This window comes from Octodon degus, unplaced genomic scaffold, assembly GCF_000260255.1.
Source record: "Octodon degus isolate 3935 unplaced genomic scaffold, OctDeg1.0 scaffold00005, whole genome shotgun sequence".
NCBI classification, from domain to species: Eukaryota; Metazoa; Chordata; class Mammalia; order Rodentia; family Octodontidae; genus Octodon; species Octodon degus.
In genome coordinates, this window is record NW_004524581.1 from 15,301,131 (window position 1) to 15,313,583 (window position 12,453).

The 12,453-nt window shown below is 44.1% G+C and overlaps 1 protein-coding gene across 9 annotated transcripts in view; it reads left to right on the top strand.

Annotated features, from left to right (window-relative positions):
- The window catches only part of Lrmda (leucine rich melanocyte differentiation associated), a 1,112,503-nt gene that overhangs the window by 632,280 nt on the left and 467,770 nt on the right, over nt 1-12,453 (top strand). Inside the window, exons 7-8 of one of the 9 annotated variants that reach the window (XM_023718938.1) lie at nt 8,736-8,797; nt 10,420-10,507. The exons of the other annotated variants lie outside the window; for them this stretch is intronic. Coding sequence (XP_023574706.1) covers nt 8,736-8,789 — 54 coding nt within the window. The 3' untranslated portion in view covers nt 8,790-8,797; nt 10,420-10,507. Of the gene's footprint in view, nt 1-8,735; nt 8,798-10,419; nt 10,508-12,453 lie in introns of those variants that run through there. 9 annotated transcript variants of the gene reach the window in all.

Here is a 12,453-nt window from a genome sequence, read left to right on the forward strand (position 1 = left end):
AAGGCAAATTGGGATGCTGACAGGCAGAGGAACCACAGAGAAGCTAGCTCACTGTGGGGGTAAGGACAGGACACTGTCCTTCAGTGAGACGCCTGCTCCATCTGGGCGGGCACGTGACCTACTTTGTTTACTTCCTTGGCCCCAGTCCTTGGCCCATACAGAGGCTGAGTCAGTACCCACCAAGAGAATAAACCACAAACAATGTTACTTCTTGGGAGATCCACCATGAAAGCGTGTACTTGTTTCAGTTGCTTCAGCCCAATCGTTTAAAGCAGCAAGAAAGACATCACTGTGTTCAGATCCGGTGAACCTGAGTACCTGTAGGAAAGACGGATTGTAGACAGCTGGATCTTTCCAAAGGCCTCATCTGGAGATTATTTATGATGGGAAAAGCTGTGGCTGCTAAGGTTCCTGTTCCTTGGCTTTTCCATAGGTAGCTTTGTGGGACCCAGGTGTGGTCTGAGGCTCCCCACCAGAGTCCCCATCATCTCAGAGCCCATCTGCTCATAGGGGGGCTTTAAAAAAAACCATAGCATATTTTTCAGGAAATGTGTTTGGGGCCTCTGTAAGTCTGTTTAGGGTTAAGATAAGGTGCTCCCTTCTTAGAATCTATCCTTTTTTTTTTTTTTTTTAACCGACCCTAAAAGAGTACTACTAACTAGCAACTTGCGTGGTGGACTTGTTTTCTATAGTTAGTCTTTGTCTTGTACTTTACTAATCTCTACTATGTCCTAAATGGGGGAGGGGTCTTCTTCCTTCCCTGCCTTCCTCCCTCCCCTTCCCTCCCTTGTTTTATGCCTCCCACCCTTCCTCCTTCCCTCCCTGCCTGCCTCCCCCCTCCCTCTTCCCTCCCTCCCTCTTTCCCTCCCCCTCTTCCTTCTTTCTACTGAGGATTGAAGTCAGGGCCTTTGCACTGAGCTACATCCTTATGCCTTTTGAATTTTGAGACAAGCTCTTACTAAGTTGCCCAAACTGAGCTCAAACTTGAAGTCCTGCTGCCTCAGTTTCCCAGAGTTCTGTGGTTATAGGTGCACATGATCACACCTGGCTTCTCATGGAAATGTCTTTGGTATTTTCTGTCATTCCTATCGGAGCCCATTGCAAACACATAAAAAGTTATCAGAAACTACTTCTAGATTTATTACAATTATAGCATTTACTGTAGTTTGCATAAAGCCAGGGCATGCTCATAAATAAATATTGGAAGCCATAAGTACACGCAGTTAAGTAGGCAATTAGCCAGTATATGTTCACAGCTCTCTACAGTGCCAAGCATTCAGTAAAAGAAAAACCAACTGAGTATGTTGGTTGATTTTCTGGATTTTTCTAACTACCTGAATTTGTTAATATTATGATTCTTTTTTGGTTTTGCCCAGATGTTTCTTGTCTAGAGATACTTCAATTTTTTGGTTTTTTTGGTGGTACTAGGGATGGAACTTAGGCCCTTGTGCTTACCAGGCAGCCACTTATTCTACTGAGCCATCTCTCAGGCTCTCAGATTCTATTTTGAGCTACTTCATAGTACATTTTGAAGAAAGGAAAATTTTTAATTAATTTTATTTTGGAAAATGCATGGGCAGTATGCTTAGAAGCAAATTCAAAAGCGAAACAGGGTAGTTTGTTTTTCATCCTTCCTCCTGGTTTCACAGTTTGTTATAGACATTTAAGGGGGAATCATTTACTTTTCTGCTTTTAACAGTATGGCATCCCTTGTCCTGAGTAAATACGTTCAGAGTACTGTTCTTTGGAAGCATTTGAGTTAACAACTTTCTGAAATCAAAGATAAGCTGTGTCAGGAAAGTTTTGTCTCCAGTATCCTGTTGAAGCCCTGTGAATGAAAAAGTGAAACACACAACACAGAAGAGGGAAGATGATCGATGTGGCTGGCAGCCCCTGAGCGCCACTCCCAGGAGGCCCTGGGGCCTTACCAGGTGCTAAGCACATAGCAGAGCCCTGTTCCTGAAGTGCAGTGCCTGGAAGACATTAGTGTGTTTCCCACAGAGCCGTTGGCTTTCATGACACTCCGCCAGCCCAGCTCCACACTTTTTTCTCTATCTAGTCTGTCAAATATTCACTTTTGTCCAAAGACGTTTGGATAGACCCATGTGAAGAAAATTATGGATGTTGGTGACACTTTTTAAGAGGAATGAGATAAAGGTCCATCAGAAACTTTGTGCTGTCTCTGGAAGCTAAATATCCAGGGAAGTGTGACAGGTGCATTATTTATGTAGAGCTGTCCCTTTCTCTCGGCGCTTGCCATGGTTCCTCCAGTCATGGCAGCCTACACTTCCCACCCCACTGACCTGGGCCTTGATCATGTGACACTTTGGGAAGTGGAATGGGAGTAGAAGTCACAGCAGACCAGCCTGGACTGTGACCTAAGGACACACCACGTGTTTCTCCTCATTGTCTTCACCCATCTGCCATTTGCTATGAAAACAGCATGAGACACATGGACCAACTTGAGCCTGATTTGAGGGCAAACTGAAGGCAAACTGCCCTAGCCAAGCACACAACCCTGCATGAGGGGAAATGCTTGCAGCGAGCCCCTCGGCGTGAGCAGTACAGTTGCTACAGAAACCTACCACATGGCCAGCCACAGTGTCCACACATCATGTCCTCTGATGCTTCCCTGAGCATCCGAACTGGCCTTCTTCACTTAAGACTCAGCTTGGGGTTTGCTGAGGTTAATGGCTGTTGCTGGTGTCACACCAGTACCTGAAGGATTTCTGAATGTTGAATAAGGAAAGACCAGCGTAGTGCATGGCCAGCTGACTGCCTGGTGGTACATGATTAGGTACACAGAAACTTGCCTACTAGAGGAACAACTAGTTAGTTAGTTAGTTAATTAGTTAGAAGGATATGCAGCATGGAGAAAGGTTGCTGTCTACTATATATTGGCTAATTAACAATTTTATTTTTTTCATTTTCCTCCTGACCTTGAATGTAACAACGAGGAGTTATATGATCAGAGACATTGCATACATTGCCTAAAGGGTGGGATCAGGGTCTCCCTTGGGGCTGCCTGGGCTCAAAGCTCATGGCTCTGCCCCTTTACACCAATTTCAGGAAAGATGGCCAACCTTAAGGTTGTGCTCTTTCTACCACATATACCACATTCACTAACAAAGAGTGAGTGGATGAAGGAAGGCAGAGGCCCAAGGACTGGAAGACCAAGAAATGGCAAGGAGCTGAAGGGAACTGTGTAGTTTCCAATTCTGACCTTGTGACTCTTCTTCCTAACCCATTTTGGTGACTTGTGTGGGTTCAGCAGCCAGACTGTGGAGCGCAATTTGACTTAGGCCAAGTTTGTGATTTCCCCAGGAGGTAATGAGAAATCTTAGTGGGTTTGAGGCAGGAGAAAAGAGCAGGCAGTTCTGTCCTTGGGTCCCTGTGTGTTTGGGAGCAGGAATAGTGGTGCTCTGCTCAAGGCCACCCAGCCTTCGGTGCACCTTGTCTGGGTTCTTGCTCAGGTGGTCACACAATGAATGAGCTGGTTCCAAGGGTCCTGTTCCTGGGACTGCAGGCCCTCAGAGTCTAGGTTAGGACAAAGCTGATGGTGGAGAAATCCCCTAGACTCCTGGCAGTGAGTCCATGGCATTCTAGAATGTCCTGTGACCTGTCCTTGCCCCAAAGACCTTTTCCCCAACAGGATGAGTTATATTTGTTTAAAGAGTGAATCTCAGGCTTCTTAAATGGGCCATAGGAAGTCCCCATTCGTGTGATCACTGGTAATGACTGGGATGGAGCTCTAATGGCCAATTATGCCTGAAATCTGCACATTAGCAGCTCGCTGTGGTCTTCATCCACTTTGGAAGAGAGTTTTTCACACCTTGGATTTGTAATTTATGTGCTTCCTATTACTGTACTTTTAAAAATTAAGCTTGAAAGAAAAGACAAAAAGAGGGCAGCAAAATAAAAGGTGCTTTCTTAAGATATTCTTGGAGTCATGTTTTGGTGCTATTTTATTCCATGTGCAGCTTCAGAGCTTGGCAGGTAGCTCCTCTCCAAGCTGGTAAGCTTGAGCCCCACCTAACTCTTAGTGTTCTTTCCTACACCGCCTACTCTATCCCCATGACTCCAGGTTAGGGGTGAGGAGGAGACCACTGGAAATGCAGGGGAGATTCACCTATGAGCAGAGAAAATTCTCCAGCACTTGGCTTGTGAGTGAATGGAAGCTCATGGTGTTTCCTCCCCTCAGTTGTGCCAGAGCCTCGTTCTCTGTCCTCCTGAACTGTGGGGCTTCATGGAGCTCTGCTGTGGTAAGTCTCCTATGGGCCCATAGAATTACCTGACCATAGGGGCTGAACCTGTAAGAAATCGTCCATGCTAGACAGATGCGAGGCCAATAGGGGAAATTCATGAGCATCGTTCTGAAGCTCGCATCGATTATGCGTTCATATTACTCACAAGTGCCTGAGAAAGGAAGAAGGCAAACTAAGGACTACATGGTCCCATTTTCTAATCCCAAAATCTGATAATTTCCCAGTTTCCTTCTACTAACACTAGCAGGCAGGAAGAGCAAATTTGGAGCAGAAGATACAGAAGACAACTCGGGTTAGCTTGGTGATGAAGATGGTGTTCTAATACTTAACTTCACTTGCTCTTTTTCTTATCCTCAAAAGTGAAGTCACTGGAGAGGATGGAGCAGTAAGATAACCTTAGGAGATCCAATTTGAACTAATTTAAGTCTTCACACTGCTTAGGCAGAGCGCAGGGCCAGGGTTCGATCCTCAGCATGCCCCGCCTGCCCCGCCTCCAGGGGGAACTGAGACTGTGATTGAGTCTAGGCGTGGTGGCGTGTGCCTGTAATCCCAGCACTTGGAAGGCTGAAGACAAGAGAATCACTACAAGTCAGATCCATGTAGTGAGACCCTGTGACCTTGTCCTAAATACATTTGAAAAAAAAAGTCTTCGCAAAGTTGGAAATACAACCTCTCATGTGTTCATCTGATTATGGCTGATGTATACTTTTCAGAGTACAGCTTGAGTGAATTCCAAGCAAATAAACACCAGATCAATACCAGTATACAGTAGGCACTCATGACATAAAACTTTCTTTAAACAGTAGGCTCAGAGAGGGACCAGGTACTCCGAAGAGTGCTTCTTGTCATTCAAAGAAAAGATCTGCACTCAGAGATGCCTCTCAGCCATTGAGCAGGAAAGAGACTCACCTATTTCTTTTATCCAGTCAGCAAAAAACTCCTAAAGCTTTGGATCCAGCCTGGGCTTTGTCACCGCTTCCCAGAAACTGAGTCATTGGTCCCATGTCCTGCCTACTGGTGTTCGCCATAGCTTGTGTTGGAAGCCACGATTCCAAATGCATCCTGTCTATCACTCTGACTAGGACAAGTGACATTTCACAAGCATGATAGGGCAGGTCTGCCCTTGGGGTCCCTGAAGGCTGGTGGTACAATTAGCTCTTTGATTTGCTTTTCTGCTCCTTACGGGGGAGTGTCTTCCGTGAGCAGACAGGGCACCATCAATAATACACAGATGCTCCGTAATTGGGGCTTCCTTTGATGTTAATTTAGCTAAGTTCAGTGCCATTGTCAGTGATAGCAATTATGCTCAGCCTTTTCACCAAGGACATTTTAGGATAATTTTATTTTTCATGTGCATTTTAAAATATGGCAGTAAATTTTGAGCTACATTACCTGAATTACAACTCATTATTTCTTTTCAACAGCGAACTAATGCTCTCAGTCTAGGCTCCAAGACTGGTTTCTTTCTTTCTTTCTTTCTTTCTTTTTTTTTTTTTCTTCCTTTTCTTTTTTTTCTCTGCCCTTTTATTTTTTTTTTTTCTTGAAGTGAGGAATTTTAAGTGGGGCTTCTACTTAATGAAGCTTTTAACTCATGAGTGAAATTTACTGGTGAGTCACCTCTTGCTTAGTTTGGTGTTTTGGACTGTCACGGAGGCTATCTGGCTGGGTGACCTGCCCTGCGTTTTATTTGGCACATTTTTATTCATTCCTCCCCACTGCCCAACCTTTATTTTTGTTCTTGACATGATTCAAACAGTTGCCTCCAGCTGTTCTTTTGGGAAGGTTTAAAATCTGAATTTATTGTGGCTATTGTACTCTTTGAAAAACCTACGCGCCTTAATTTGTTCACAGGCTGCTGCTGGGTTTGCTGTTCCGTGTGGGGGCTGGGCCCACTCTGACACTCAGGACTGCATCTGGGTTTGGAGTAAAGGCTGGATTCGCCGCCTTCTGCCTTTAATTCTTTCCCTTTTTCAGACAGGGAGAGTTGTGCTTCTTCCACGTCTGCTGTGAGTATTCAGCGAGGAGATCAGCAGAGGGGGTGACACTGTGCCTGGCGCAGAGAAGCAGGGCCAGTGCTTTTAGTTGTGCAGGTTCCAGACCTGCCTCTGTGCTGCTGGTCTGTCATCAGTCTGTGTGGGGGAACCAGGGAAGGTAACTTGGGTTTAGTTATGTGTGCTGGGGGGTGAGAGTGAGTTGTGTGTTAGTCACCTTGGGCTGCTGTGACAAAATGCCAGAGATCCACGAGAAACTTTTTTCTCTTCCTTTCCCTTCCCTTCCTTTCCCTTTTTTCCTTTCCCTTCCCCTTTTCCTTCCCCTTCCCATTCTCCTTCCCATTTTCCTTCCTTCCTTCCTTCCTTCCTTCCTTCCTTCCTTCCTTCCTTCCTTCCTTCCTACCTCCCTTCCTTCTTTCCTCCTTTGTAGTACTAGAAACTGAAGCCAAGGCCTTCGCACTGAGCTATATTCCCAGCCCTTTTTTATTTTGAGGCAGCACTTCATCACGTTGCCTAGGCTGGCCTCCAACTTGCAATCCTCCTGCTTCAGCCTCCCAGAGTACAGGTACATCAGGCATCCACCATCACGCCCACCTAGAGTGAACTTATTTTTTCAAACTGCGGGGAGTTTTAGGTCAAGGTGTTAGCATGGCTGGGTTCAGGTGTTGGCTTTCTTCCTGGCTTATAGACAGCTGGCTTCTCTCGGTCCTTATGGTGGGAAAGGAGAGAGAAAATGTGAGTGAATATGAAGGAGAATGAATCTGAATCTTCCTTTTTTATTTGAAATGGTCTCATAGCCAAAGCTGACCTCAAACTTGTTATGTGTCGCCATGATCCTATGCTATGTACCAAGAACTAGGTGATCCTCTCGTCTTAAGTCTCCTTGGTGCAAGGGTTTCAGGTGTGTGCCACTGTCCCAGCTTGAATTTTCCTCTTCTGATAACTAGGTAAGGCCTTGTTGGCTTAGGTCCTCACTTAAACTATGGTGAGGGTCTCACTTAAGCTTGATTATTTTCTAAAGATTGTCATAAGATGCAACCACACTAGGGGATAAAGCTTCAGCATAGGAGTTTAGGGAGGACGTAGTTCAGCCCATGGTGTTGCTCCTGTGTTCCCGGCTGCATAAGAGTTTTCTAGGATTTCCAAGGTGTGACCGAAGATTAATGTCAATGGATGAAGTTTTAAATTTTTATTTATTTTTAAAATTTATTACTTATTAAAAGACACATTGCTATTGATCCCATTCAGAATACTCTCTCTCTCTAGCTTTAGGGTACTTAACCCAGCACTCAGGCACTTTCTGAAGCAGTGCTGGAAGTCATCTTTTGTGAGTGTCTTTATTGGGCTGGTATGGCTGAACTGGTTCCAAATATTTATCTTGCATGGGCATTTTGACTTTGACAATGCCAGAAGTTGCATGGTGCCAGGATCAGCGAATGCAGTGCATGGGCACATGTTGGAATATGTTTCTAAGCCTGCCTTTCTGCTGGGTGGCACTTGGCAGCAGCATTCACTGTATTTTTTTAAACCACACCTCATAGAGGAGACAACATTCAGAAGAGAGGACATCCAGAAGTGTCTCAGAAAGTGGTAAGGAAAATGGGATAAGTATGATCCAAGTGAGAGAGATTAATGGTAATACATCATTTATGGTAATAAATTTTAAAATGTTAAACATTGACCATCAATTTTGATCATTCTTTGAATGAACTATTTCCAAGGCTTTTACTCAGCATCTACTTCCTGATGGGAGTGAAACACTTAAAGGGATAGAAGAGGAGAAGTAAGGCCTTTCTCACACTAGGCCCCAATGGGGTAGGTCTCCCAGGTACAGTGTGAAGCTTCTGTGTTCTGTGGTGATGCTGAAAGGAGGAATCTGGGGTCAAAGGAGGAGTGAGCAAGTTGGTAGAACATGGGTGACAGCAGAGCCTCCATGGTGGCTGACATACACAGGGGGACAGAGGGGACAGCTCTGCCTCTGCATGGACAGCTGTAGGGCAAGTCTCACCAGGGGCCCCGGCACTGAAGAAGGATGCCTGGTGCAAAAATAAGCCCTTAAGCTCTTTCATTTGGGTGACCTCAGACTCAACTCTCTTAATCCTTCTCTAGCTCCCTTAGCAAATCTGGAAGTCAAGGCCGATGTTTAGGCCCTGGGATTTGTCACCGGGATCAGCCTCCTCCTGCCACAGAATAGAGTGGAGAGGGCTGGGGAGTGAAGTTGGGGGGACTTCTTACGCACATCCAGAGACTATTATCTCCCCCTTAAAAGAGCTTTTAACCCCAAGGTTGGGATGTTGGATCTCAGGATAATGAAAAAACACCCAAGTGCTGACGTACACCAAGCCACCTTGAAAAAAATCTGTTCAGTTTAATGTTTAAACAAAAGAAAGTCTCATTTCTGCATTCATTCTAATTTTCAGCCATGGGATGTTTTGGAAAATATTAAATTACAAATGATTCGTTTCTCCCTTGCATGTAGGAAGACTTCACCGCCAGCTTCCAGCCCATTCACTTGGAGCTGACAGAGGCCTAACCTGAACGGTGCGCTGTGAATTGTGTTTCCCTGGGTGAAAAATGGAGGGAAACAGACCCAAGTGGGAACAGGCTTTCCTCTGTTGTTTTGCCTCCCTCTTCCTTCCCACATTATATGACTAAATGTGCAACTTTGTTCATGTAACTGCTACAAACAGTACACTGTGTAGGCCAAACACTCTCTAATGCAGTAAAATTAAGAAATAATATGCTTTGAAAGTGATTTATGAGTGTGGTTAAACAGCCAGATTTACAAAGAAATAGTTCAGATCTTGGGAAGCCTCAGGAGTCACGTCAAAAATGAATTTGACCATGATTTAAACTGCTACTTTTCTTACATGACATTTAATATGTGTACTTTGGAGGCCCATATGTCTTTAATAAAATAGCATTAAGTTTTAAATATGATATGAATGCAGCCAGTTTCTAAATTCATAACCTTTTCCACAACTCTAAAATGCTAACCAATAAGGGAGTCATACAAGCAATAAAACATAAACCTTAGAAAATAGCTTTTTATTAAAATGGTTAGACAGTTGGCAGCCGAGTTGCAATGTAATAAATACTTACGGCATTGTGGGTTTATCAGACATCGTTTACCCTGCAAGCAACTGGGACCAGACAACTAATTATAGCCCCTGCACCAAAGCAGTTCAGGCTGAGTCCCTAAGTGTGTTGAACACACAGAATAGCTGTGTTGTAAGCCCTAGACAGGGAGTCCAGGGACCCAGGTTCTAATCCCTTCCCGGAGTCCTGGGTTCTAATGCTGCCCCACCATTTAAAGGTAACCTTGGGCAAGTCATTTCTCTAACTTCACTAGACTGTCATGAAGACAATAGCATCTGCCAGGCAAATTCATGATGCTGAAAAAGCATCAAACACACAGCCTGGGTCACATAGTTGGTACTCAGGAAAGAAGATTAAACTCTTTAAAATATATTTGAAGGCAAAGTAACTTAGAGCTCTCCAGGTCACTAGAGAGAGGGTGATGATTCAGTCTAGGGCTAGCATCACGTAGGGCTCAGTGTCTTCTCCCAGAGAGCAAATAAAATGTTCCTGGCCTCGCCGCCTCTCCAAGATTTGAGCTTGGTGGAAATGAGCTCAGGATGGATTGGCTTCATTGGGAAGGAACTGTCCTGCTAGGCATCATTGCTTTCCTGTGCCTAAGGTGGAGATGCGGTGCACATCCCACTTCTTGCCTCTGGGTTTCTAGCTCAGAGCAAACATGAAGGCTTCTTGTGAATTGCAGCACGGGGTCATCACAAAAGATTTGTTAGCTACTGTTGCCTCTGCTGTGTGTAAATGTGTCAACAGGCCTCTCTGGGGAGCAGGTCTGCCATGGGGGTCTCCAAGCCTTGTGTTTCTACATGGGTACATACAACTTGTTTTTTCAGCATTACAGATGAAAGTGCTGGCCTGACACTGTTCTGGTGTGTTTGTGTGTGTGGTTTATTTTTTACTACCCTCTACAGACTTCCATTGGGAGAGTCCTGCACTTCCCAACATGGGAATTGTAAGTGATTGTTGGGCCTGCCTTTGTGTCTCAGGGCTCAGATAGAGGTGGGAGCAACCAACAGTTAAGAAGCCAAAGGACCATTTCATTTCATTTTGTTTTATTTTGTATATTTTAGGAACCATGTATGATCTCACCAAGAGAGATTAACAAAGAAGACCATTTACCTGTACTCCCTACATGCAAACTGCAAGGCTTTAGTTTTCTGTGTGCCTTTCCAAACTTCCTCCCTTTCTCCATGTATTTTATGTATTAAACACTCTGTTTTCTTACCTCATGTTTTTATTGTTTACTTGGTATTTCTCATGCTTACTCTTCTTAAAGACTATACAGTTCTACATTAGATTTGAACTAAGTACCATGAGTTACCACACTATGTTCCATTATTTCTGACTTTTCACTCTATATATGAGGTACTGCTAGTTGTGTGTCACTGTTTGTGTAGATAGCCATGTGTTTCCCATAGATTACTTCCTTAGGGTTGTTTTCTATGGGTAGGCTTGTTGGATCACAAAGTATGGACACAAGAGAAGTTTTGGCCTTTGTATAAGGTTTGTTTTTAAAAGATTCATGCATTTTTGGTGAATCTTTGCACTTATCCAGACCAAAGAGAATGAGACTTATAAGGGACATTTAATGAAGGCTCTCTTCAGAATGGGTTTCCTAGAGTCTTATTGGTTGGAATGGTTCTGGAAGAAAGGCTTAGAATCTGTAGAACTCCTGCAAAGCATGCACTGACCTGCTAAGTTGTAGTCCCAGGGAATTATGGTTTCCCCAGAGCATCCCGAAAATTATGAACAGCATGCTGCCCTGATCAGCGTGAATGTGCCTTTAGACTCTTAGCCAAATCTTTGCATAATACCAATCATTCTACCTATAAAAGCACAAATATGTTATTGTTCTCAATAGGCAATTTAATGCAGCTCTGGGGAGGGAAAAAGAGAAAAGAAGATTACAAGCTGGCCGATCTTGCTTTTATTTCTCTTAAATCTATCCACGCTTCTCAGGGGTTGTACTTGTTTAAAGATCGTACACGACTGTGCAGTCTGTGTGATTTGGGAAGCAAATCACACTAAATATGAAGTTTTCAGCATGTGCTGTTTTTAAAGGATTTCATGCATTTATTCCAAATATATGTTTCTTCCCAAGTGGCACTAAACCTATAATCTTTTTCTTGTTCCGTTTCTGTTTGGGGGGAGGGGGGCCAAGAGGGTGACTTGGTTTTGGAGTATAAGGTTCCCATTAACATCTACCTCCTTCTTGTGCCGCATTATTCACAGCAGAGCTATTAAGGCTAATTATTTTCAGGTTTCTATCAAAGGGGGATATTTGAGCTGACAAAAAAAAAAGAGTATTTATTGGAAAGAAAAATGGCCTGTTTAAATAAGAAAGGGATTATTATCATCTACACCTTCCCTCCCCTTCCAAATTAGTAGCCTTTGTAGGAAGGAGGAGTTAGAAGACCCCTTGGGAGTCTGTAAATCAGAAGAGGTTCTAGGGGCCTATGGACGTAAAATGCCTTGTGCCCCAAGAAGAGGAGGTACATTTTCCCTCATTTCTCTGTGGCCTATTTGAGCTCTTCGTTGATTGGAGCTGACAGAAGCCTGTCACTGTCTTTCTCCAGTGTGGTAAAATTCGCTGATCCTTGACGTGTAATAGGAAGGGTGCAGGTGTAGGTGCTAAATGTGAGTCAGGGGAGACTGCCTGCTGTAACAAACACCCCAGGTCTTAGCAGTGTAGACTCAGGCCATGACAGACACGCAAGTGGAAAGAAAGGAGTGTCCACTCAGGGAGTCTTCCTTTTGGGGGCATCAGGAAGGCCTTCCCTGGGTTCAGCCAATGGATGAACAGCTAGCTATGAGTGTGTGGAGGATAGTGCGGGAGATTCCCTGGCCTGACATGTGTCACTTCTGCTCCTGTTCCTTGGCACTCAAGCATAGGGACATCTTTACCTGCAATCGTTTTTTCTCCCTCCCTACTCCCTGCTTCTCCCTTTGTTCTTATTTATTTTTCTGAACTTAAAAAAAAATCCATTGTCATATGAGTGAGTGGATACTAACTTTAGAAAGCACTTTTATACATATGATTTTGCCTGATCCTCAAAATACTGCCAAGAAGAAGGCAGAATAGGTGGTTCTTATTTTATGGATCA